This window comes from Drosophila ficusphila, unplaced genomic scaffold (genome assembly GCF_018152265.1).
Source record: "Drosophila ficusphila isolate 14025-0441.05 unplaced genomic scaffold, ASM1815226v1 contig_106, whole genome shotgun sequence".
NCBI classification, from domain to species: domain Eukaryota; kingdom Metazoa; phylum Arthropoda; class Insecta; order Diptera; family Drosophilidae; genus Drosophila; species Drosophila ficusphila.
Window position 1 is genome coordinate 7,128,681 of NW_025063993.1, and position 26,018 is coordinate 7,154,698.

The 26,018-nt window shown below is 44.3% G+C and overlaps 1 protein-coding gene across 1 annotated transcript; it reads left to right on the plus strand.

Moving 5' to 3' along the window:
* The first annotated feature begins 18,703 nt into the window (after positions 1-18,703).
* Positions 18,704-22,238, plus strand: LOC108089054 (protein hairy). The gene is made up of 3 exons (XM_017187163.2): positions 18,704-19,265; positions 20,216-20,311; positions 20,560-22,238. Exons 1-3 carry the CDS (start codon positions 19,167-19,169, stop codon positions 21,412-21,414), a joined length of 1,050 nt encoding a protein of 349 aa, XP_017042652.1. The 5' UTR covers positions 18,704-19,166; the 3' UTR covers positions 21,415-22,238.
* The last annotated feature ends 3,780 nt before the right edge of the window (positions 22,239-26,018 follow it).

Here is a 26,018-nt window from a genome sequence, read left to right on the forward strand (position 1 = left end):
GAAAACACCGTTCAAAATCCAGATCCCCAAGCAAACAGGATGCAAAGCAGTTAGCGTGTTTAGCAGGTGCCCGAGGCATTCGTAATGACGAAGCGAAACCTCTTTCCTGCGGCCTGCTCCTCCTCGGGTTCCTCTGACTCCACTGATTCCACTGATGCCTCGGATTCGGATTCAGATTCAGTCAGCCCAAGGTCCCACTGTTTGCACAACAACACGACGCCAAGTTGGTCGCCACTTGAGACGCTGATTTATGCACGAAATGCTAATGGAAATGCAACTTCAAATGCTAATTGCGGCGACGGTCAAAGACTCGTCTTCGTCTTCGTCTTGGTCGTCGTCTTCGGCATCCCGGCACCAAGAAAACAAACCGAGGGGGTAAGCTCCAAAGCAAAGGGACAGACGGACCAACGGACAGTTCATCACAATTGCGTTTGCAAATCAACGAGGCGACAAGCGAAGGTGCGCATGCGCAGAAGATACAGATTGGATCGCAGGGCCTAACCCACGCCAACTTCAGATGGCCGATGGCTGATGGCTCTGTCTCTGTCTCAGTGGCTCATTCATATGCAAATCCGTCCGCGCTGGTGACCACAAATGAAATGCCAACACGCAGAAATGCAAAGAGAGCATCGAATTGCAAATTATGGGATGCCTGCGTTGACAAAGTTGCGCCTGAATAATTCTAGCCCTGTTAGAAGCGACAACTTGGCGAGTGCGAGTGCGAATACGAATGCGAAGGCGACCCAGACAGAGAGATCCAAGACCAGGTCCCCAATCCGCAATCCCCATTCCCCATTCCCCCAACCCCTTTCCCCGATCTCCAAGCCCCAAGGTAAAAGAAGCAAAAGCGCGTGCCCGCGGTCTCAACTTCCGCTGCCGCTGCTGCTGCTGCCAAGTGCTCGCTTCCATGCGTGACTATATCCACCGATCAGGAGCGGACCGAGGTCGCCACTGCGCGTTAGCAGAGTCAGCCAAATACTGCATATGATAACACAGAAAAACAAAAAATAAATCAGAGAAATCGGAGTGCCTGTTTGCGCAGCTTAACAGTGAAATACAAATACCAAATATGCAAAGTGCTTCAGGTCGCAATTCGGGTTTAATTACTTATACTCGTATGTATGACAATGAAAAAATTTGATAAAAATAAAATAAATGGGAAGAAGCTATACCAGCTACACATATTGTATCAGCAATAAACACTTTTTAAGAAGTGCATTAAATTTTATTCAACTTTTACTTAGTTTTATTAAATTTTGAGCTGTTATCTTAATTTAAACTAAATAAATTTAATGAAAGAAATTTTGTGTAGTGGGTTACGTTTTTGGGAACCTTTAAGTTTATTTTGAAAGAAAGGTAATATATTGTGTTTTTTTATTTATTACATTTTTTCCCATTAAAACTCCTTAACTGCATAATGTATTAGAAAGTGTTTAATTTGATTTGAAAATTAGCATTTTATTTTGAGAGGCGATACTGAATGAATTGATCCAGTTTTAGGCTCAATTTAATCCTGTTTTAAATTCAACTTAAATTGCAGCAATTAAATGGTGCGTACTTAATCATTTGCACGTGCTTAGCTAAAGTAAATCAGTATTTTATTTTGGCCTTAATTGCAATTTTGTTTTAATTACACTCAAAAATCTTACAAATCTTTCTACACCTCTTCTGATATAATGCCGCTCCTGGTTGATGGTCAGTTCACCGACTCCCCCCTAGAAGCTTTCGAAACTAATGCTGAATGCAGGTCTGTTTCTGCCGGCTTCTCTGGCTCCATTTCCAACCGTTTTGTTGTCTTTTTCTGCTGCTTGGCTTCCAGGAATCTGTGTTCGTCGCTTGGTGACCAACTCGTCGCTCCATTAGCATAACCCATAGGTTTCTTTTCTTTTCTCTTCAACGGGGGCGGGCAGAACGCTGCCGAAAGAGAGAACCTTCAGCTGGAACGGATGTGCGCTTGATTATGTTGTTTGCCAGCGAGGCTGCTCCTTCATCTGGCTGCCCATTAATCATTCAGCCCTTTGGACTCCGGACTTCTCAGGCAAACGGCAAACAGAATACAGCGCGCGACTGACGCCAGGCGGTCGGCTACCAGAAAATAGGAGGAAAGACAACAACACTCGGCTCGGCCCGAGGAAAATACGGTGGCTATCAAAATAGAATCGTACACGTTTCAGCCCACCCAAATGGTCAAGGGTTTTCGGGATCTTGATCTCTGTTTGTGCGATCACGATCACGATCGCCGCCGCTCGCTCCGCAGTCCTAATGCCTCGCCTTGTGCAAATATTTGTCCAAGACAATCCCAGGTCCGATTTTCCAGCCCGAAAGGATTTGTCTCGCCTCGTCACCATCAGCATTTGAGCATCGCCGGAACCGTCCACATCCAAATCCACTTCTCCGTCTTTGGCGTTAATGTGCGGGCAAACAAGCGATTGTCTGGGGAGCGATCTGCAGTTGGTGTTAGTCTGCCTCGGACTTCTGGCTCGACTTCCCCTGTTTGCTAAGTAGCCACTGCAGTGGCCGGAGGAAGAGGGCTCGGTCCGATGCCGAGGTGTAGATCCATTAGCTACCAGTCGACCGGCCACACAGGAGTCGGAGAAATCGAGGATTCCTCGTACTGAATGGGTGGGTGTTGCCCGACTTTGAAGGTGCCTGCTTGTAGAAGAAAAGTCGGGGAAATGTGAGAGGGATTGTGGTTGTAGACCAGAATATGATCATGATATTAAGAAAATTTGCTATGTAAGTAATGCTCTATATTTAAATAAATCCATTCTAAAAACATTACTCATATATTTAAAAATGAATACATACATACATTTTTATTTGTTTAACTCTATCTGCCTGTAAAAGTTCATAAAAGGCACAAAAAATCGTACTGTTTATATACTTAAGTAGCATAAGAAGGGGAAAAAACCTTCACAATCAACATCACTTAGCTATGTAACTACTCTTTATTGCCTCATTTAAAGGGTCACCTTTATTACAGGGTTTCGCTGCTTCGATCGCGACCTAATTGCGATCAACTAGTCACCTCTTTATTGACTCCAGTTTGAGAAACCTGATTGACTAATCGGCTCATTGATTGACTAATTGTGTGTTTACAATTCCCAGGCTCAGTTGAAGTCCTGGAATGCGACTAAACCGCTTTTGATTGCCGCTCCAAAGCCCCAGAAAATTAATTCTTCCCCTTCAATTCGGGCAAATGAGCTTCATTAGCGGTACTCTTACTTTCCGCTTTGCCTTAATTATCACGGCTCCTCAGTGGAGCAGACTGGAGCAGACTGGCAAAAAAAGTGGAGCAGGAGTGACAGGAGTCGAGTGGACAGAAACACACACCTGCCACTCCGAGTGAACTTTCATCGGTCGCAGCCCGACAATTGTCGCCAATTAAAGCATCAGAAATCGGGAAATCGAGTAAAAACGAATGATCTCTGCACAGGAAAAAAATATTAGATCTCATAATGAGAAAAGAAAAAAAAAAAACCAAAAATCTATAGCCTTTCATATAATTTTATATTATAGATAAAGGCGTATACTGAAAATATATAAATTTAAAAAAATATATAAAAAGTTATCTTAAGATTTTATTAGAATGTTATGATAAAGAAATAATAAATGTATTAAGTTTACAGATTTAAAACTATATAATTCGTCTTACAAAACAATTTATACTTATCTTATTGACGAAGAATACAACAAAGTTGATTTAAATTTGATATGAAAACTTAATTGTAAGTAAATTATTACTGAATCGATCTTCGTTATAGCCCAAATTTCTTGCTGTACACCCGGTTGAAGGGGCACATTAATCAGTGGCAAGTGGCAGGCGAGTGGCAGTTGCGCGAAACGAGTAGCTCATTGGGCATATGCAAATTATTCCTGATTACCTTCCGCCGGAGTTCTCCCCTCCCCATTTATCAATTGAGTCAGCAGTAACGACAATATAACGACTTTACTCCGGGCACCGGATTCGGTTTCAAGGTTTCCAATGAAAGTGCTCCGCAGTCGAATCATTACTTTTTATCAAAACACTCGTTTGGCTAATGACAGGCGACAAGTCAGCGAGTCCAGTGTCTTGGGGACTGCGGACTGGGGACTTGGGACTGGTCATTGATTCTGATTCTGAATGCGACACGCTTCTGGTCAATGTCAGTCGTCGATATTCGAAACTCGATACTTGGATACTCCCAATCGCCCCAGAGTGTGCACTTTTGTGTCCCAGTTACCCCAACTTTTTGCACTTATCGCAGTCGCCTGTTCTTTCTGGGAAATTGTTTACAATTTGGACACGAAGCGAACGCATTAAATAGAGCATTTCATGGATCTGCGATCTGGAAACTGGGAACTGGAGTCTGGCATCTTGCATCTGAAATCCTTAGCCAGTTGGCCTTGGGTGAAATCAGTGTGCAGCCAAATTAGATATGCTTCCAGATCGGCGTCGAAGTTCAAAGGAGTGCTAAAAAGGGTTTCGGCTCAGCAGCAGCTGTTCGCAGGCCATAATTGAAGCATTTCGTAGGTAATTGGTGGCGATTTTTTATGGCCAACGCATAAATTAACACCAGACCAGCACCAGCACCGAAATCCGACTCCGAATCCCCGACAGATTTGTGTAATTGCGCTCCACTTGCAGCGGGTTCAGCCCATCCTGGCCGGATTTAATGCGAGTCCATCACCGGTGGTTATGGCTCTCAATCTCTCCAGGTCCCAAAATCTCCTTCTCGCGGGTAGAAAACGTGCAATTTGGGTCAAGGGAGGTGTCTCCCCCCGGTTTTTTCTTACTTTTCCTCGCCGCTGTTTCCTTCGTTATTTTATATGTTAATTTCGGCCTGGCCGCTCAAAACTCCACTTTTTATTTTGTCGGTTCTGTTTTCGCGCCGGGCAAACGTTTTGTACCTCATTAGAGCGGCGAAAGCGCGTTTACAAGTGCTAAATTGGCCAAATTACGGGTTGTTAACAGGATATAAAAGTAAAAGTGTCTGCCAGCCGAGATCTCTGCTCTTTGCTTGCAGGCAGGTGCCACAAAAAGGGAAAAGGATGCCCCATCTCGCACTTCGGTTTCAATTTGGGCTCCAAGCACATACTTAACGATTCCCGAATTTATAGAGTGATGATTAAGAAATATCGATAACACTTTGCATTCGCTCCCGAGGGCAAGGCCTCTCCATAAATGCCCCATTAATGGGAGGTGAAGGTAAATATTTAACCGACTTATTTAATATTGGGTCTGTAGGAAGACGGAGATATTTTAAGGAAATGGGATGCATTTTAAGTTTTCATATTCCATTAAATTTTAAGCCAAGAATAACTACATAGCGCTTGTGTTCTACTATAAATTGAATAATTGAATGAAATATTGAATGAACACATTGTAGGCAAAAACACCTAATTTTTATTTAACTTAAAATCAGATGCAGATATTCATATTGTTCTTTTATTTCTTTTTTAGATAGTCTCACTTAAGCCATAATTTATGCATTACATTTTGAAAGTGCAAATTAATTTAAAACCCTCCCATAACATTCCACTTTCAGTTAAAATGTTTATCTCCCCGTCGCCAAACCTTAATCTTTTCCCCTTCTCCTCGACATCTGCTGTCAATGATCATTCAGATCGTTCGGAGTTATCTCGGCCATTATCGTCTTTTGGGCCTATCTTGGCCCCATCAGCAGCTCCTGATCCGGCTCCTTCTGCAACTCCTGCAACTCCTGCAACTCCTGCAACTCCTGCTCCAGACTTTCAACCTGGAGACGACTCCATGCGGCCAGATGCAAGAGCGGTGATTAATTGCCACCCGAATGTCCCACCGAACTGGTTGCCTTTGGCTTCACCTCTGCCTGTCGCCGGTTAATGTTGCCAACTTAATCGCATTTTGCCAAGACTCTTGATAATGTTGTTTATGTGCAAAACGATTTAGCTGGCCGAGAGAACGGGTGTGGGTAAAAAGCTGATGCGGATCTGCTGATAATTAATGAGACAGAGTTGTGTAATTAATAAAAAACTTTTAATTACTGAGGGCAGCTCTGTCCTTGAGCGCCGACTGAAGTCCTAATGAGTGCCGGAGAAGAAAAAAGTTACAAGGCGATAGATCGGCGGGAAAAAATCTGACATGCCACAGGATTTTTGCGTAATTTCTCAAGGCCTCGCAAGGACAACGTAAAAAGGACGAAATTCTTACGTAAGTGACCGAAATATGTTTTTATGAGAGGATCGTAAATTTTTTTCCCTAAGAATGGGAACGCGTTCTCGTTCTGATCTCAATGTTCTGATCTCGTTCCATTTTTAGCGGAACTGTCCGCCAGTCCGTCGTCCTTTTGCCCGCCGTCTCACGGCATGACATAATTTCGCATAATTTGCAACAATCCTCGAAGGACTTTCGGCCCGGAGGACTCCTCTCAGCACGTGACAAAAAAGATGGACAAACAAAAAAGAGGGCGACCTGCTCGCAGATTTTTAGTGCGAATTCGGCAGGTCATCGCCGGGATTTGGCCAACATCTTATGAATCTGCATATTTTGCGAATATTCGGGATCGTCCTGCCGCTCGACATGTTCCCATTTTTTGTTCTAATTATTTTTTATGGGTTCAGTCCACGCGCAAAAATTGTCGCACTTCTTTGTGGCCAGCCGCATTTTGAGTTTCTCCCTGTGTTTCAGGCTTTGTCTAGAGGTTTTTGTCCCATTCAGGTTTTTTTATTTGACCGAGCCCTGCTGTTCTTTTGGCCCTGTTTTCTTTTTTTGTGGTTAGGAGTGGACCCAATTTTTAGCTAATAATTGTCGCACTTTTTGTGGTTTGTCGCACAGACCTGCTTTTTTGGAATTAGACCTGAGAGCTGTCAGTGTGGTTAGGTAGATAATATATATTTAACAGTGATAATAAGGTCATCATAAATCAAAAACTCTTCATTTAAAAATATTGAATTAATAAACTCTTTTTTTATCATATTTTTTATACATTGAATTTGTATCTTATTTTTCAGCATCACTTACTTTTTCCTCTGAAAAAGATCACTCCTTTTACTTTAACTCTCCCCCTCACTTTGCCTTTTACCTTTTCGACTAATGATCAACTTTAACCTTTGCTAATGACAACTGGCCAGAGCCGATCCACCTTTAGCCTTGACAAATCAACGCGGCTTGGTGACAGATGAGGAGTTTCAACTCAGCTTGAAACCGAAACCCGAAAACCTAAAACTCACCATCATGTCAACACTTTCCCTACTAACCATAAATATATGAAAGCCATAAAATCGAAAAACTCAACCCTTGCTACAATTAAAATGTTAAACTGGAGTAAATATCATAAAACCAATAAAAACCCAGACGAAACGCAGGGAATTGCTCTACTTAAGGCGAAAAACGCGCCGCTCAAAACGATTCCCAAAAAGTTGCCTCAAAGCGAAGCAAGACGAATTTTTAACAAAGCAAAAAACACAAAAACTCTGGGAAAGATCTTCCCGGAAGGGTTCGCCAACGGGTTGAGGGCTGGTGAGGATCGAACACCCGAACTAGGTCACTGGATCGCCGGGCACAAAAAATGCACAATGCTGGACAATAAAAAAGTAGAGCGCATCCCAGGACATCATTGTCCGGCACAGAACCCTTTTCCTTTTTCCCATTTTTATGAGCCCAAGTAGACCGGCTTTTTGTGCCCTATTTTTTTCGGGATACTGCGCTGTAATTGTAGCAAAAAATTAGTGCACATCGAGTGGCATTTACATAGAACTCGACCTTCGTTGACGTTGCGTTTAACTTTTGATTTGGCATCTTGACTGAGGAGCGAGTACGCCCAGCTTGGCCGGAAAGTGAAAATGGCCGATGGGAAAGGCTGGGTAATGGCTTTACAACTTGTTGTCACTAATTATGGTCGAATTGGGCCGTAATCCTTTGCTAAGCGCAGCAACACAGACCGCCCAGTTCCGAGTCCTTCCCGAGGTTCCCGCGAAATCCGCGTCATGGTTAAACGCGGCTAATCCTTCCAGTAAGCCCTTCGCAGCGACCTGAACCCGGTTCAGTTCAGATGCCAGTGGGCGTATTGTTTAGTTTCGAAATCAAAATATTAGCAAACACTGCCAGGCTTGGCTGGAATACGGTGAAAGGGAAATGTGCAAGGATTAAGCCGGACACATCCTTTCGCAACCTTGGACCCTTCGCGCACACGCTCGCAATTTTACGACTTTTCCTCTAACCCGAATGCGAATGCGATTTCGATTCCGATTCTGACTCTCTCTCTGGCCAAAACGCATGCCAAACGGATTGTCCTTGCCACGAGATCCTTCGCACGATCCTTCATTGTTTCGCCAGCCAGTTGACTTTCGTTTTTTAACCCGCGACAAGCCTTTGCCCATTGTTGCGGTTGTTGCAACTCCTTTTTTCGCCAGAGGGTTGCATCCTTTTGTGGTGGCGATTGTCGAGTCCTTTGTGGCGAATTTCGACCCGGGCTCGCTGTTTTTTATTTTACGATCTCAACGGGTTTTACGACCTCCGTCCGTTTTTTAAGCCTTTCTGCTCTGCTCTCCTCTGACCCGCTCAGTTCACCTCGGTGTCAACTCTTTTCGGCCTTCTTCGCGGGCTGTAAAATCCGTCTGGAACAATAAAATTTTTTACCGAATTCCGGGAAGCTCGAAGCGATTTTTTAGACGATTTTATAGGTCTGCTGTTTTTTAGAAGAGCAATGTTTATTTGCCAAATTGCAAGGGTTTAGGAGGAATTTATTGGGCTTCCCGGAATTTTCCCCTTTTTTGATTTGGCAAAAGGCTTAAAAAACGGCTCGCAACCTTGGTGTTAATTGGCAGCGATAGATAAAGGAGGATATCCTATGTTTTTAAGTCGAAAAGCCAAAAAGTCAAATACGGTTTTTTATCGGAACAAGGAAAAGGGTTTGCGGACATTTCACGCAGCGGTTTTTTAGAGAAATTTTACAACGTACAAAAGAAATCATAAAGTATTTCCTAACCCAAAAGTTAATCTGTCTTAGAAGGAAAAACTCTATAGTTCATAGGATTCATTTTTGGAAAGAAGTAAAAACCAAATTTGTGGAAAAAATGAAACCGAAAGTTGCAACGAACAAAATGTTTACATTTCAATTATGATCTGCAAACTTGTTCCCCTTAGATCTAAATTATAAGTTGCACAAATCGTGTCCGACCAAAGATTATTTTCATAAATTCCAAAATTTAACAACTCATTGAAGCACATAATTCCCAAGTTAAAACCAGCCGACTTTTGATTGCCTTCATAAATTGTATTTCCATTTTCTGCTTGATTTCGGCATTTTCCATCTATGTAACTAACGAGGTTAATTATCGCCGCATTGCTCAATAAGAAAAATTAACATTTTCTCGGTGGTGCGACTTCCTTTTTCGGGGGAAGACAAAGCGAAGATTGGACCCTGACTGGCCCCCTCCCCTCCAATTCTGCTACCCCTCCTCCCTGCACTCGCCATATAGCTCATTACGCGGGTCGTGACTTGCCGAAATGAAAAACAAGTAAAATCGGGCAGGGGAGCAGAACACAAAAAGAGTTTATTGCAGCGGATGCTTGTCGGAGATGCTGATATCCGAGTGGCGATTGGGAGGGGGTGGGGAGAGGGGAGGGGTGGGGAGAGGGGTGGGGTGGCAGGGGGGTGGATCCACGGACGGGTGGCAGACGCAGCAATGTTAATCTCCATAAAATGAAAACAATGCGCCGGCGCGACGATCGCTCGCCAGCCTCAAATGTTTCAGCTCTGCAGCTCCCGAATGGCCCCTGCCCCACTTCCCCATCCCTGTATGCACTGAGCAAAAAAATCTGATAAATAAAAAAAGAAATTTATCGTGTTAAAACCACTCTAAAAGTATTACTGAGATAAATTGTGTTAGAAGCTAATGTTTTAGCAATTCGAAAGATTAACCTAAAATTCAAATTTGTATATTATTTAGAATAAGTTTAATTTATTTTTTATTTAAATAAGTTTAATTATAGATTCTTACGACTACGATTACAAACTTACACTCCGTTTTAAATGTTTATTATCTTTTAGAAAACAAAGTAATTAATCTTAATATAGTGGAATATATATTTGTAAAATGCATGGCTTTGTATTTAAGTGTGTTTTTAGTGTTCTTAACTTATAAAAAACAGACTTTTTTCTCTGTGCACTTTTGGGACCCCAAGCGAGATGGCCATGCTTCGTGGAGCGCGCATTTTGCGCAATAAGTGTGCCAGACGATTCGGATTCAGATGCAGACGGTTGGACCGGTTGGTCAGCATTCGCGGTGCCCCACCAAGGTGGCTCCTTCCCTGCCCGCTCCCCGCAATATAATTTATGCAGCAGCGGCAGCAGCAGCAGCGGAGGCTCAAGGATCTGGACTCGGCTCAGGCTCCCTGGTCGCTGGTCCCTGGTCTCTGTGTGCGTTTAGGTAATCGCTGGGCATGATCTCGGCGAACCTCCAACGCCACCGCCGTGACAAGCTGCCCGCTGAGTGGATGGGGAATGGGAATGGGAATGGGGATCGAGATGCAGCTACTCTGTTCTGCCTGGCACCACTCGACCCTTCTGCTCGCGGAGCACCACCACACCACACCACCCCAGTGGTGCAGCGAGTGTAAATTACAACTTGCCTCTTGGCTCAACGCCCCGACTTTTTGCGGATCTGCTGCTGTGGCTGCGGCTGCTTTTCCTTTTGCTGCTGATTCTGCTCGAGAGCCTGTCGGTTTTCATTCAGAAAGTTCAATAGTGCATGCAACGCCGGCCACGACTTGGTGGTTCCTCCCCCTTCCCTTTCCCCCTTTCCTCTGTCCCCCCTCCCCGCTCTTGACCCTTCAACTCCCCGCGCGTTTATGATCGATGCCAGAGCCGATTTCTTTGAGGCTGCCTTCTGTGATTGTCGTCGTTCGTTCCTCGGTTCGCCTGGCTGATCGTTTGTCTGAGTTGCCGGTGCCGTGGAGCTCCCGAGTCTCTGCTCCTCCTGCACGCGATTACCTTGTAGGGGGCAGGATATACCCTTCTATATAAGGGGTTTCCAGAAAACATGTTCAATTGGGAATAGGCTGAGTTTTTAACGAAAAGGTTTAGAATTACGATTTAAAGTTAAGTTAATTCCGGTCTTGTAACGTTTTCAAAAATGAATCAATGTGGATTAAATATTTTTTCATCTACAAACCATATATCTATCTATCTATATTGATTTATTACTTTAAATATGGTTTAATACTATATAATTTGAAAAATTTTATAACAACTATAAAGCTTGTACAACTATTTCAGTCACCGCCTCCTGAAATTAATATAAAGTTGAACTGAGGTATGGTAAATATGCCTATAAAATGATTTCGTGAGTTTAATTCTGATTCATTTTCAAACAGAGTAAGTATAAAATTCCTTTAAGGTATTCCCAGTTCGTTCTTCTATATTTAAGTGGGCCATTTTAGATAGAGCCTCGACACCTTCCTCGAGGCGCTGCTGGTGGGAGAGCGCTTTCCTGAGCCTGGGATATGGGACCTGGAATCTGGTACCTGGAGTCTGAGGTCTGAAGTCTGGTGCGGATGGCTTGCTTGGTGCTTGGGTGCTGGTTGCTGGGTGCTTGTAGCGTCCGTGTCTGGGTCTGGTCACGATTTGTTGAGACTCGTAAAACATTTTTAGCACCTCAACGACGCGCAAGACGACTGACGATCATCTATATACATCGATCGGCGTGCACTTCTGCAGTTGAGTTCAGTTCAGTTTACTGCAGTTCAGTTCGGCACTCGATTGCCTTTGTTCTCGCTGAGTCCGCCAGCCCGTTTTAATGGCATTTTTGCATTTTTGTGTTTCTGTTTCAGCTACCAAGCAGAACGCCCACTCGGTGGGAACTCTTTCTGTCTTCAGCCTTTCTGTCTTTTTTCACTCTCTTCCCTCGTTTTTTCTTTTTAATACTGCCAAACACATCCTGTCATTAGGGAAATATTTATGTAGATAGCAGCTGCCTCCTAACGGTGCCCCCAATCAGAGGCCGTCGAATTAGTCCCCACATAATTAACTCAACAAGTTTCGCCGGGCAGCCGAATTTCATTTCAGCATTAGGCGGCTTCGTTTGAGCTCCTCTTTTTTCGGCGTTTTAGGTGCCTCGATTAGCCAAATTTATGCAGAGCGCCCTCTGGCGTTGGCGAAATGATATTCCCGGAAATTGGCAAGGATTCGTAATCAGGAGGCAGAGGAACATATAGTAGAAGGAGGGAGGGAAAGGGGACGGGATGGGTTGGGTTGGGCTGGGTTGAGTTGCCTGGGTGCGTGGCATGGCGTGTCGTAAAAACTCTTTGCGAATCAGGCAGCGGCATCAGCGGCAGCGGCAAGACGGTATTAGCCATCAAGGCCATCGAGGACATTAGTTTTGGTGGATCGTAAAACCCTTGTTGCGAACAGAGAGGGCTAATCCGTGGAAACTCTAAACTCTAACCCGAGAGAACCTCTTTCGGCGCGAGACTCATTCGGCGTAGGTAAAATCCGCAGCGAACTCTTTCCACTCTTTCTACTCTTTCCACCCGATCCTCGATTCTCGAATCCCGATTCCCGATTCTCTGATTCTCGATCCTTGATCCTTACCTGTCCGCCGAGTTTGACGTTTGCCCGCCAATTGATTTGACATTGAAGGCCCTCTGCCGTCGAATAACCCTAAATAAAACCATAAAATCCTTCTGCATGCTGCGAACCCATCCATCTATCCTCTCACCTTGAGCCACCCGCCATCTAAGGATGTTTTTTCTATCGTTCCTCCTGACGCGTTTTTTAGCCGAACTCGTAAATGCGAGGAAATCATTTTTTATGCAATTTGTTGTCAATTTATTTTGGCGAATTCAGGGAACTGCGTTCGTTTTTTACGCAATGCCATGTAACCGTTTGCTTGGCATTTGTTGTTTCTTTATGGAGGCGAGTTGACTTTTTTAGAGAAAATGATGAGGGACGAGCAGGAATAAAAAAGGGAAAACTTAAGTGCCAGTACCAGGAAGTTACAAAGTAAAAAACAACCAGAAGTGAGTTCGAGTATGTACTTGGTTGAAAAGCATGTATATTTCTCTCGAGCTAAAAAAATATTTTTCCAAACTCAACTTTGAACGGGTTAACTTGGCCAGGAGAGGCGTGCGAGTTGGCTGAAACCCAGTGGGAAAGAGACACAGATATACCTGCACCCACCACGCCCATAATCCTTTTATGGCAAATAAACAAACAACGTCACGGCGACTCAGTCGCGAAGGAATGCCATTGCCATTGCCATAGCCATTGCAACAGCAATTGCTAGGTAAAAAAGAAAGAGTGGCAAAAGGGTGCAATAAACGGGGTTGAGACACCGAAGGGTATTGGCCAAAGGGTATTGGATTGGGAAGAGTTGTCCGGGGAGAGCGTTGCACACGCGCAGTGGCATTGTTGCACACTCGGTTTTATGGGTGTGTGGTTTTAGCCCTTTGATGGGCATGATCATCCTGTTAATAGAAAGCGTGGAAACCCGCTGCAACTCTACCTGCTCGCCCACTGCATCTCTAATCCTTTCCGCGGCGATCCTGAACCCTTTTTCGGCCACGATCGGGGGCGAGCGTGTCTAAGGCGATTTAATTAACGCGGTCGCATCTAAGCCACCGATACCAGGACATGGCTTAAATCGGAACCCCTTTCCTCTTTTCAAGGAGGCGTTGGCCCTGCTAAAAGCCATCCGGCTACTGTTCCGAGGACGGGTTAAGGATGCAGTAGCACCGATGGGCGTCATCGGAAAATCTTGGGATATCAGACGAAGGCGGTGGGCGGGGGACTTCACTTCCAGCGAAAGGATTGCCGGACTTAACTTTTGGAAAAACTCCAATATTTACCAAATACCAAAGGCAAAGGCACAGAGAACTGCACTTTGTTCAGCACTTGGCCAGCAGTCGAAAAGTCAAGTCTGGTCTTCGGGATTTCACCAGTAAATTAACCGGCTGAGCCGGCAAAGAGCGGATCCAAAAGTCATTAAAGGTAGACCCATCCGAAGGGGATTAGTTGTTGCTCTCTTTTCAAATACTTAAGGGGGGGTAAGGTTTTAAACATTTTTTTTACATTTTTTTTTTTTTATTTTTTTTCTGAATGACCAATGTGTCGAGAACATTGTGTAGAAATTTTGAGTCAATTAAAGTCAAACTAACAGAGTTACAGCGTTTTAAACAACCGTATTTAGACGTATTTTCACGTATAAAAATACTTTGAATCGATTTTGCCGAAGACGCTATTTTGAAAGTCGGTGAACATCAGAACTCAAAATCTACTGATCCGATCCTTTTTAAATTTTTAACACAAATTCTCAACATAAATCCGCAGGTAATCAGGAAGAGATTTTTTTAATTTTTAATTTTTTTCTATTTTTAAAAAATAAATTAACAGCGATTTTTTAAGCTAAAATCGCACTTTTTACTTTCAAGTGCTCCCAAAAATAGACAAAAAATAAATTTAAAAAAATCTCTTCCTGATTACCTCGGGAAATTCATTATCTTTACAACGCATATCACATTTTATTTTTAAGATGATCCGTTAACGCCTTATGATGTTCACCGCAAAACAACTTTTTCTTTGGGCGCTTCGGAAGATTAACCGCCACAGGCGTATTTCTTAATATTTTTTAATAATTTTTTTTTTCTAATACTCTTCAAAAGTTAAACAATAACATGTAATTAAGCTCAATAAAATAAATTTACTCATTTCGCCGCAAAACAAAAATCAAACATGGCCCTTTTTTTGGCCTTTAAAACCTTACCCCCCCCTTAAGGCAAAAACTTGCACAAACTGAATTTGATTGTATTTATTTTTAAATAAAGTAAGCTCACGCAAAACAATAAGTTTCTTTGAATATTTAGATCTTTTATATAACCTTTTCCTCAAGCACAAAAAATAACGTTTTATAATACATTTAAAATACAGTTAAGCCTAACAAATCAAAAATACGGTTAGGATAATAATATACTGTGAGTTTCCAAATCCGCTTCCTTTACCCAAAAAGTTCATTGTTTTCATTATTTTTACTGTTAGATCCCACTAAGCATTAAACCCGTTTGAACAGCCCCCTTTTTTCAGTTATTCGTTTTCCGCATCACGCGATTCCTTCGTTTTGCCCTTATAAAGTCGCTCAGCCACCCAACCTAAAAAAATACAAATTCGACACAAAAACAAACGCAAAACGAAACGAAGACAACAGCCTCGAGAAGAAGAGGAGAAAAGTGTATTTTTGCATTGTTTTTTTACCTGTTGCTAAATTTAGAATGTCTGTCGTCGGGTATTTGCTGACGTTTGTGTCGAAAAATTAAGCCTTCTGCCGCACGAAAAAAAAAGCAACGAAAAGATACCCCACCCAGCCGACCCCCTCTAACAGTGCCCTCCCTTCCCGAAAATGAAATTCTGGGCAAAATGCGTCGTTACGCTTAATGAGTAATAAAATACTTTGCACAATACGTTGCGGCGCAATGTGGGGGAACAAATTCGAGTGCCGGCCCACTCGCACGCATTCTGCTTCTCTCCCTCTCTCTCTATCTCACTTCCCCGGTCTGTTATCCACCCACTCGGGCTTGCCAAAATTTACAGCGCCATAAGCTGCAACAACAACAGCCCCAGAATACTCACAGAAAATTTTGAGATCCAATATTATGTCATTACAATCTGTTGAATTTGCATAATCTGAAGTAAAGTATTTATTGTTAAGTGTTTCAGCTTACTAGGTCAATTGCTACGTTCTCTACTTTAAGATTAATTGTTCTATATAATATTTATCTAACCTTCGCCTAGATATTCCATTCGTTGTATTTTTACATATCTGTCTAACGATTAAAATACAATAATGAAGTGCTTTTTCATAAGTAATTTAATGTGAACTCTACCTTTTTCAATGACTTTACATTTTCATTTCATTTTTTATATCAACATTTATATCTTCATAGATAATACAAGACTAAAATCTTACCTGGACAATACCACACTTAATAACATTTTCCCCCAGTGCAAAAGCAAGTGATCGCGCAAATGTGGCGCGCGTTTTTAACAGCGTTGGCGATTTTTATGGCGTTTTAATCGCGAGAGTGGCGTGCGCGGCTAGAAATTTATTTTCGCCGCGGCCATGGAGCCTCCGCTCTCGCTCTCTCTCACTCACTCTCTCACATAACAGTGGCTCCCCCTCCCCTTTCACCCAACACCCAGCTCTGTTATTTTTAGTTACATGCTGCTGTTGCGGACTAAGTGACTTAAAAGCGGCGCGTGGGTGATTCTGTCGCTGTTAAAAGTCGCGACGTCGCTGTTAGCCAAATTCTGCGATCACCGATCATTACCAAAAAAAATTTGAGGGCTCCCAGGGATTACGGGGGGCGACTTTGGGGGATCTGGCGCTGTCTAAATTTAAACGCAATTAGCAATGCGCACATTTCTGTGTGCTTGCGCCTTTCGACTATAAATTTTTGCCACAGTTTATTTTAGACGCTGCATGTGATCGGGTCCGCCAAAAAAACAACAACAATGGAGCGTCAAATTGGGCGTTCAGCGCACAAACAACTGCGAATGTGTCTGTAAATGTATTTGTATCTTTAGCATTGTATCCGTGAGATACATCCACACCTTTGGCTGTTTTTGGCCAGCGAGCATGATGTAAAACGCCGCCAACGTTTTCCGATCTCTCGTTTTGTTTATTTTGTTTTTTCGTTTATTTTTTGTTTTGTTGCAATTAAATTGGCATGCACAAGTGCCGCCTCTGCCACCGCCACCGCCACTGCCGCTGCCCTCTGCCGCAGCCGCAGCCGCAGCCGCCGCCTCTGCCGACGCTGACCGCGGGCGGGCCGCCTTTTGATCGGTTGCCAAATTGTAATTGGAACGCGAAGGTGTTGTCGACGTCCGCCTGTATATATATTGCCATAATGCCATATTGCCGACTTCTCGGCACAACAACAACCTTCTCGTGCGACCACAAAACGCACAACACCACAACACTAGACGGCCCCCAGAAATGTCAGAAATTCCCCAAATATTTGTGGATTTCACAAATCGTTAAGCATGCATAGTTGAAAAACGCCTTGGTGGTTTTTCCTAAAGGAAACCAAAACTGTTATTTTTCACTTTTGAATGAAGTCTTATCAATTCCTAGAAATACTAATTTAATTTTCTTTGCAGACTCATATCTTTTTTTCTCAAATATCTGTGAACTGCCTTGACTCATCTGCTTCAAAGTCATTTTAATTAGTAGACGGCATTTCCAGCTAAATATTCTTAATTTTCTATCTGTTGACCAAGAGCAAACATAAAAATTGGTAAATGCCCCAGAATAATCATCTATTAAGTTGTGGTTAAAGATTCTCAGTTTTCAGAAAATTCGATGACGTACTTTGCAAATAATAAGCAGTTGAATTTGTTATACGGTTTTCACAAATTTTCCCCCTAAACCTCAAAACCAACGTCATTTACCCATAGTAGATCATGTAAGCCAAATATCTGTCAAATCATATGACTGCTCTCATCCTTAACTATATAATTATCCACTAAACTTTTTAGACAAAGATTATTAGTTCTCAGAACTATAACAATATTTTAGGAATAATTAGGAGCCCAAGCAGTTACTTAAAATTTCACTTTCCTCTCGAAGTGCGTCATTCCCCTAATTTATAACTATACTTAAAGCCCATTATCTATCATCTCCACATTCACTGATTTTCTTCCACCTGAACCTTATACTTAATAATTAAAATCCAATTTCCTGCTTTAGATTCCCTTGTTCTGGCCAGAGCATTTCCCCAAGTTTCTTTCGATGAATGAATGGTTATTCTTGTCCGACTTGCTGCCAGCCAACTTTTCCTTGTAGTGGCGTGTAATTACAGCCAACCTTCGATAAGTCATTATGCCGAAAGAGGGGAAAAAAAGCGAAAAACGTGAAAATCCAGCGATGCACGTAGAAGCCATCAAACTGAATCTAAGCGTCGGGCGGCGCACGTGTGATCCACGGCAGCCTTGCTCATAACGATTTCCATTTCATTTAGCTCGTCGATCAAAAACCAAAAGGGCGACCTTCACTTAATTGCGGCGCACGGCATGGGAAATGAGTCTAGTCTACATACCCCGGGTGAATAGTCTGGAAAAAGGGGGAGGGGGATGGGTGTAGGCCACCCAAAACCACCCACTTCCGCCTGGCGTGCGCGCAACCTTGTGATCTTGTTTACTGTTTAGCGACCCCCGAACAAACAGCTAAAAAAAGCGAAACAGAAAAAAAAAAAAAACAACGAAATATATATCTCCGAACCTGTCGCACTGGGGTGGCGTCATATCGCCAGCTATTTTCACCTTCTATGGGACTTTGTCGCCGCGTTGGCCGCATAAGTCGGTGACTCAGTGGATCGGCGGCAGTGGTACAAGCGCTGAACCACCGGAGACCGGGGACCGCACCACATCGGAACCACAGCCTCTTGTGAATCCCTCGTCTCGCCGAAAGAAGCGAGCGATCGCCAGTGGGGCTTTCGCAGTGTGATTTCCAAAAAGGAAGAAATGCCCGTTTTGCGGCCGTCAAGGGGGCGTATGAGTAACGCGCGGGGTGGACGTACGACGCTTAGGTACCGCTCACGAACACCAGCGGGCAGGTAGCACACACACATACTCGCACACCTTCGCTAGGTAGCCGATAATGCCTGGTGGCTTTGTGTGTGTGCGGTCGTGTGGCTCACGCTCGCGTCTCGCAGCAGCGATTTAGCCAGCGAACCTGTCGATCAATCGTCAGTCGTCCGCCGAGAGCCCAGCGATAAGGTAGTCCCGCTACGCTCCGCCAAGTCCCAGACCCAGTAATATATATATAGCCACTCGCACACACACACGCATATATATATTCCCGAGCAGCCGAACGATCGATCTTCCGCTTCGTGCCGAGTCGCTTCGGTCTTTTAATCGCACTGCAGCCAGAACCTGCTGCTCATTCGTTTGCCGTATTTCGCAGCGTGCGGTTCTTTTAGCTCCGCCATCGAAAAAGAAATCTGAAAACCCGCAACCAAAAGCAAGAGAACTCCCAGCGTTTTACGTGATTCTCAGCGAACGCTGCGCGAAAGTGAAACCACCAAGTGAACTTGAATAAGTAAATCTACCAAAAGAACAGTGAACTCGCAAATAGAGCGCAGCAAAGCCAAATTTGCTGCCAAAGTGAAAACCAAACTGTGCCTCAAACTCAAGAAACAATTTCTGACCGAAATGGTTACCGGCGTTACCGCAGCCAACATGACCAACGTTCTGGGTACCGCCGTTGTTCCGGCCCAGCTCAAGGAGACGCCGCTCAAAAGTGACCGTCGGGTAAGTGTCTTCCCCAAAAAAAAAAAAGAAAAAAATCTGAAAGAGGGGGGCCTCCAATGGATTAAATCAGCAGTCAAATATTCCCGGAAAAAAATGGATTAAATAAACCGAGAATTCCCTTAAACGAGAGCCAACCACTTCGAGCTCGAATTGATTTCCAAACGCCTTGTGGGCGACGCGTTGCGGCCCCATCAATCCCGGTGCCCAAATGCATTTCCTTTTTAGCCATCTCCCACATGCGGCTAAAACACTCACTCCAAGCCAGACCAAAACCAAAAACAGACGCCGTCGGCGCGCCAACACAAAGCGAATTAATCGCGCGACGCGTTGGTGGCATTTACTATATGGCATATACCTACTACAATACTCGATCCATTCATGAGTGCCGCCCAAAATTGGCTGGCGGAGCTGCCCACCAGCTCCCCGCTTTTGGCTTCCATTTGGCGCGTGCGTCGCGTGGTCGCTGCAATTGTCGGTCATCAGCCGCCGCTTTTGGCCAACCGGTTCACTTCGATTTGGGTTTTCGATTTGGATTTGGCCAAGCGCAAAGCTGACTTCATCCGTTGCCAAATTTGGCCGGTGCCCCCTAGAGATTTTTGGGCCTAGGCGCTTCTTGGCTTCTTGGCATCTTCGAATTTCCCGCTCTCTGACCTTGCCGCTCTCGTCGTACCTGGGCGATTTAATTATAGCCACCGCCTGTAATTTATAGCCGCCAAACTATTTTTAAGATCGCCTCGCCTGAGTGGCGCTATAAATAGAGCACGCGCCGTGCGACTAAATTTGGCCGCCAGCCAGTCAATCCGTTCCCCAGTCCCCCAAGTCCCCCCAATCTCCATCCGATCGAAGACCCATGCAGCTTCCTCTATTTTTGGGTCGCTGCATGAGGTCAAATTAGCCATGCAAAAGCCGTGACTAATCGCCGTTTTTTTCCTTTTTCTTGCCTCTTGCAGTCGAACAAGCCCATCATGGAGAAACGCCGACGCGCCCGCATTAACAACTGTCTCAACGAGCTCAAGACTCTCATCCTGGATGCCACCAAAAAAGACGTAAGTATTTTTTACAACAAATTAAAAGTTAATAAAAGGGAAGCTGGAAACAAGTAGTTAATTAAACAGAATAAATACAACAAAGTAAATAATTTAAAAAAATAAATACAATTCTCAGAAAACATTGAATTCAAACTGATTAACTTTCTAAAATATAAATTTTTTAAAGCATATATTTTTTTATTTTTCTTGAAATAAAAACTTTTCAACTTAAACTAATTTCACAATTATTTTCTCTCTACTTTTAGCCGGCTCGCCACTCCAAATTGGAAAAGGCCGACATTCTCGAGAAGACAGTGAAGCACCTGCAGGAGCTGCAGCGCCAGCAGGCCGCCATGCAACAGGCCGCCGATCCGAAGATCGTCAACAAATTCAAGGCCGGCTTTGCCGACTGCGTGAACGAGGTTAGCCGCTTCCCCGGCATCGATCCCGCCCAGCGGCGCCGCCTGCTGCAGCACCTGAGCAACTGCATCAACGGCGTGAAGACCGAGCTGCACCAGCAGCAGCGCCAGCAGCAGCAGCAGCAGCAGTCCATCCACGCCCAGATGCTCCCCTCGCCGCCCAGCTCCCCGGAGCAGGACAGCCAGCAGAGCCAGGCGGCGGCCCCCTACCTTTTCGGCCAGATCCAGCAGACGGCCAGCGGGTTCTTCCTGCCCAACGGCATGCAGGTGATCCCCACCAAGCTGCCCAACGGCAGCATTGCCCTCGTGTTGCCCCAGAGCCTGCCGCAACAGCAGCAGCAGCAGTTGCTGCAACACCAGCAGCAGCAGCAGCACCAGCAGCAGCAGCAGCAACTCGCCGTCGCAGCAGCAGCGGCGGCAGCAGCAGCGGTCCAGCAGCAGCAGCAGCAGATGGTTGTGTCCATGCCACAGCGGACCGCCAGCACCGGATCCGCCAGCTCGCACTCCTCCGCCGGATACGAGTCGGCGCCCGGGAGCAGCAGCAGCTGCAGCTACGCCCCGCCCTCGCCGGCCAACTCCAGCTACGAGCCGATGGACATCAAGCCGTCGGTCATCCAGCGCGTGCCCATGGAGCAGCAGCCGCTGTCGCTGGTGATCAAGAAGCAGATCAAGGAGGAGGAGCAGCCCTGGCGGCCCTGGTAGAGGCTCTCCCTTCGAAAGCCCCGCCAGTGAATCTCCCGCTTTTAAGACTGATCCCCCCGGAACTCACACACACACACTCATCCTAACTCACCTATACACCTACACACACACATGCGCAGGCGTTGTTGTGCGCATGCGCGTTGACATTTCACCTCATTCGCCGGGATAACGCAAATGTTGCTTTGAAGTGCCGCAAACATGCGAATCCTTAAAGGATCCTCCACTTCGTCGGTTTCCCTGGAAATCCATCAGCGAGGTTAGGGATCTCCATCAAACACACCAACACACACACACACTCGTTGTTATAACTTATTTATTATTATTATGTAATCGATTCGAGAACGGTATTCTACCAGGACATCGCCAAACTACCTCAGTCCAAGTACTTGGTGTTGAATTGCCTCATGTATCATGTATTACTCTTTGAATAACAGCAAATCAGCAAAAGTCTTCCACAAACACACACACACACACTCACACACACACACTCGATAAAGAAAATCACACGAAAAACACTTGAAAAGCTGAAATACTTTTTATGAAAAAGATAAAACGCAAAACATAACTCTTACATTTAGTTTGTACATCTCCATTTAAACGTAGATTTTGTACCATAGTCGCCTAGGATTTTCTCTCGCCTTAAGTCTAATCAAAGAATAATTATATTTATAAACACACACACAAAAAACTATTCGTAAGGCCACGTGATATAGTGAACATAATGAGCTCTAAGAAAACAAAACAAGAATTTGATGCAGACCAATGCAAAAAAATCAACAAGAAAAGAAAAACAAACAAACAACATACTAAAAAGAAATAAAATTATAAAATTCTACTAAAAATCAAATACGCAAAAGAGAGTTGTTATTCGGTTGGGACTTCTATTTTTCTTGATTCTGGGTGAAAGTTTCCTTTTTTTTTTTCGTTTTGGAGGTCAGGCGCTCAGAATGCAAAGAAAGACGAGCTACTTATCGAGCCCCCTCGACGTATCGCTGCAAATTTCAACGCTAATTATAATGCCCATGGTGAAATACATTCGACGGAGAGGATCGGCGGGAAGTGGCACGATAATACTATATAATATAACTACGTTTTAGGGGCTCGATTGCTGTTCTCGCTAATGTAATCAGCACGACGGGTTGAAGGTCGTTTTGCGGTTAAACCGAAACGGATAATATCCCGCCTTGGTTTCTGCACATCCGGACTGCGAGTGCTGATAAGACAGCAATTTTCGAAACAGTCATAATGAAAAATCCTTTGTTTTATAGTATTTCACAGTATTTTGAAATGCGATTATCAATTCTTGAGTTCAAACAAAAAGAACTTTCGCAACAGTTTTCTTTAAATGTATTAACCCTAAATACCTTTAGCTGTCGAGTCAGCAACTTCTAAGGGATATGGTATTTCAAGAGCTTTACCAATGAAATCACAGGGAAGTCGATCCGGTTCGCGTTAGCTGGAACTCAATCGGATATCGTGCCTATATGAATGACTGATAAGCTGGGAATATGCCATTACTATAGTGTTTCCTTTCCGCGGAATTCCCCTGGAAATATCCACTCTGCTCCAGTGAGCTGCATATATGTAACAGCAGCAGGGAAATCTGTTGCCTAGGCGGAGTCACGCCCCTTAATCCTCATATAGCACCACTTTAATCTGAGCGAAAACCCGAGGCTGTTTAAGCGTCATGCTGCTCGTGACAAAAGTTTCCGCGAAGTCTGCGGAAAAAATACCGCATCATGCTGATAATATGAGAGCGATAAAGCGGATAAGTAAATAAATTTGTTTTCCATCTGCTGGTGAATCAGGTGCACAGAGCAGGAATCACGGGATGGATTCTCGATGCATCTGGAGGCACAGCTCCCATTCGCCGGATGACTAGAAGCGATTCACAAATCCATCTCGTGCGGCCTCAAAGTCCAGGGAAAATGTCGTTACAAAAACCTATAAAGATTGCAGTGGTTGCATGTTCTGGAATCAAAACAGTACAGTGGAAACACGCTTCGAGAAAAGTCCAATTGGCTGATTGGGTGGTTCGGTGGTTCGGTGGTTCGGTGGCGAAGTGCAACTGGTTAGTCACTGATCCGCGGACTTTCGGCCCACCGATGAGTCATCCTCCTCCTCTGTCTAGCTCGAAATAGCTTAACAAATGCGTACCAGTATGTCTGCCAATTCACAACGAAACCCCCTTGAAGAAATTAAACAACGCACCCATTGAGTCACCATCGTTTGCCTTAATTCGCTAAATCTGGTATTTTGTAGGCCTGCCTTCAGCAGAAATCACTGATTAAGGCAACGCAAATTACCCTGTTTGCCGATGGTTTTGGGATTTTATAAATATATTACCACATGACTAATGAAAGTATGTCCCGATTGCCAAGGGCGCTTCAATCAGAATGGAATGTGAATATTTTCCATCGAACAACAAGGAAGATAATACTCCGGATTCATTTTATATTTACACAATGATAACATTTTTCCCATCACAATTATTAATAGCATTCCAAATGATCTAATGGCAGAGTAATTCTATTCCTTTCCTATCTAAAAATGAAATAGAAAACTGAAATATGATGAAATTAAAGTGCTTGAAAAGGGTATGATTAAGTATTGTTTTTTTTTGTTACTAATAATTTCGTTCTAAGTTTCTTTCTTATATTATTCTTGAGATTTATCTTGAGATTGGCATGTTGTTTTTCTTACATATTCGAAGGAAATAGGTACCTCGCACTTAAGTGTTCGCCATAATTCAAGCGTGCTACCTAATTTCCAGTTCCCTGTGCAAATTGCGATTTGCATAGCTGCATTCCTCGGCCGGCGGAGTCAGAATGTCGTGTGGTTTTCGGTTCTGCTTGGAAGTCGGTGGTCCTTCAATTTGATCTGCTTTCGGCACCGCAACGAGTCGCTCTGGGAAATGAATTCGCCACAGTTGCGCACAAATGAAATCGAAATTAAAGAACATCAGGGTTTTAAGTTCTCGTAGGTTTTCTTTGGCTGCGTTTGGTTCGGTAAGGGGTTTGGTGGCAGTCAGGGTCTGGTACGTGGTGGCGATATTTGAGGCTATTCGCGACTGCGTGGAATGCCGCCAGTCGCCAGTTGTCACGTTTTGCTCTGGCAAATGACCCCAAAATAAAAAAGAAAACAACAAAAACGAAAAAAAAACAAATATAAAACAAAAGCTGTTTGTTTACGACGACTCGTGTAGCATTCCGTGGAATTGTGTGAGGCATGGGAGCACTCCACTCCACTCCACTTCATTCATGGTAATTGAAGACAGCACAGATTTCAGCGAACTGCCGCCGAGATAAGAGGGAGTCAGAATCGCATTCGCAATCGCAATCGCAACCGGAGTCTGCAGCTGGAAATTCGGGGAGTACGCATAAACAAGTTGAATGAACCAAGAATTTCGCGACTCTATTGCCAATTTACTTCCACTTCCACTACCACTTTTGCTTCCCCTGCCAATTGGCAATGTCAAATGCGAGCCAAGTTTAATGACTCGTCTGCCGCCGACTTCTCTTGACACCCGCACTGGCTTTTTGTTTTGCTTCGGGTTTTTGGATGATTGTTTTGGATTTTGGTATTGGTTTTCAGGCTTTGTTTGCTCTATGCGCACTATGGGTTTTTGAACTCGTTTAGCGAGTCTTGGTTATTTTTCGCATTCGAAATGAGCGCGAGTCCCGTGCCGTGGGGATCTCGGAAATGTTAGGAGCTATTGAACCACACGCCGCGGTTCAAGGAGACCGACCGACCAGATTCTAGCTGCTAACTGGGCCTAAACACAGTTACAGAGACGCCGGCAAGGTCGTTTGGTTGTCTGGTTTTAGCCGGTTGTCTCGCTGGCCGAAAGACGTGCTCCGCATAGACAAGCGGCGGAATCGAATTCGAATTCGGTGGCTTTGACATTCAACTCGCTGGCGGCGGTTCAAGTGGCATAGACCGCCGCCGAAAGCCACCGCCAAACCACTCCCCAAAACCACTGAGCAAGGTCAGTTCTCCACGGCGGCTAACTAACCTGAACCACCATTTCGTTCACCCACTTACATTTTACACTGCGTCATTAAAAAGCTTGGAGCGCTGATGGCACGCCAGCTATTTACACAGTCTATCGAATAGCTGATAGGGGAATTCACAACACCTGACTTCTGGTGGAGGGAGCCACCTTATCACCTTGGGCGGCACGTGACCACCGAATTCGGTGGTGCGGTGGTGCGGCGGCTCGCAGGAATTTCCCTCGAGCAACCTGATCGGTGGTCATCGGATCTTTGGGGGTGGGGCTGACTTTACCGGAATCCCAGCGAAACTTCATGTAAATAACAACCCAATATATTCCCAATTTATTCCTATGTACAGCTCAAAACGCGCAGAGAGAAAAATATATAATCTATACCATCAATAACTAAGTAACAATAGAAACATTTTAATTTTAAATTTGAATAGATCATGCTCTGATAGTTCGGTGTTATGAATTTTATACCTTGAAGATCCATAAAGCAACCCTTTTGAGATAAAAATGTTATCTGCGTCGTAAGCTAGCACTTTTTTAAGGTCAGCCAATGCCCTTAAAAATGATTTAGATATTATTAAATGGATTTCCTATTCAA

Bases quoted from the DNA above. Each gene is read 5' to 3' on its own strand.
- LOC108089054 (XM_017187163.2), top strand. From the start codon at position 19,167: ATGGTTACCGGCGTTACCGCAGCCAACATGACCAACGTTCTGGGTACC. The intron at 19,266-20,215 runs GTAAGTGTCTTC...TGCCTCTTGCAG, and splicing joins CGCTCAAAAGTGACCGTCGG to TCGAACAAGCCCATCATGGA. The intron at 20,312-20,559 runs GTAAGTATTTTT...CTCTACTTTTAG, and splicing joins TGGATGCCACCAAAAAAGAC to CCGGCTCGCCACTCCAAATT.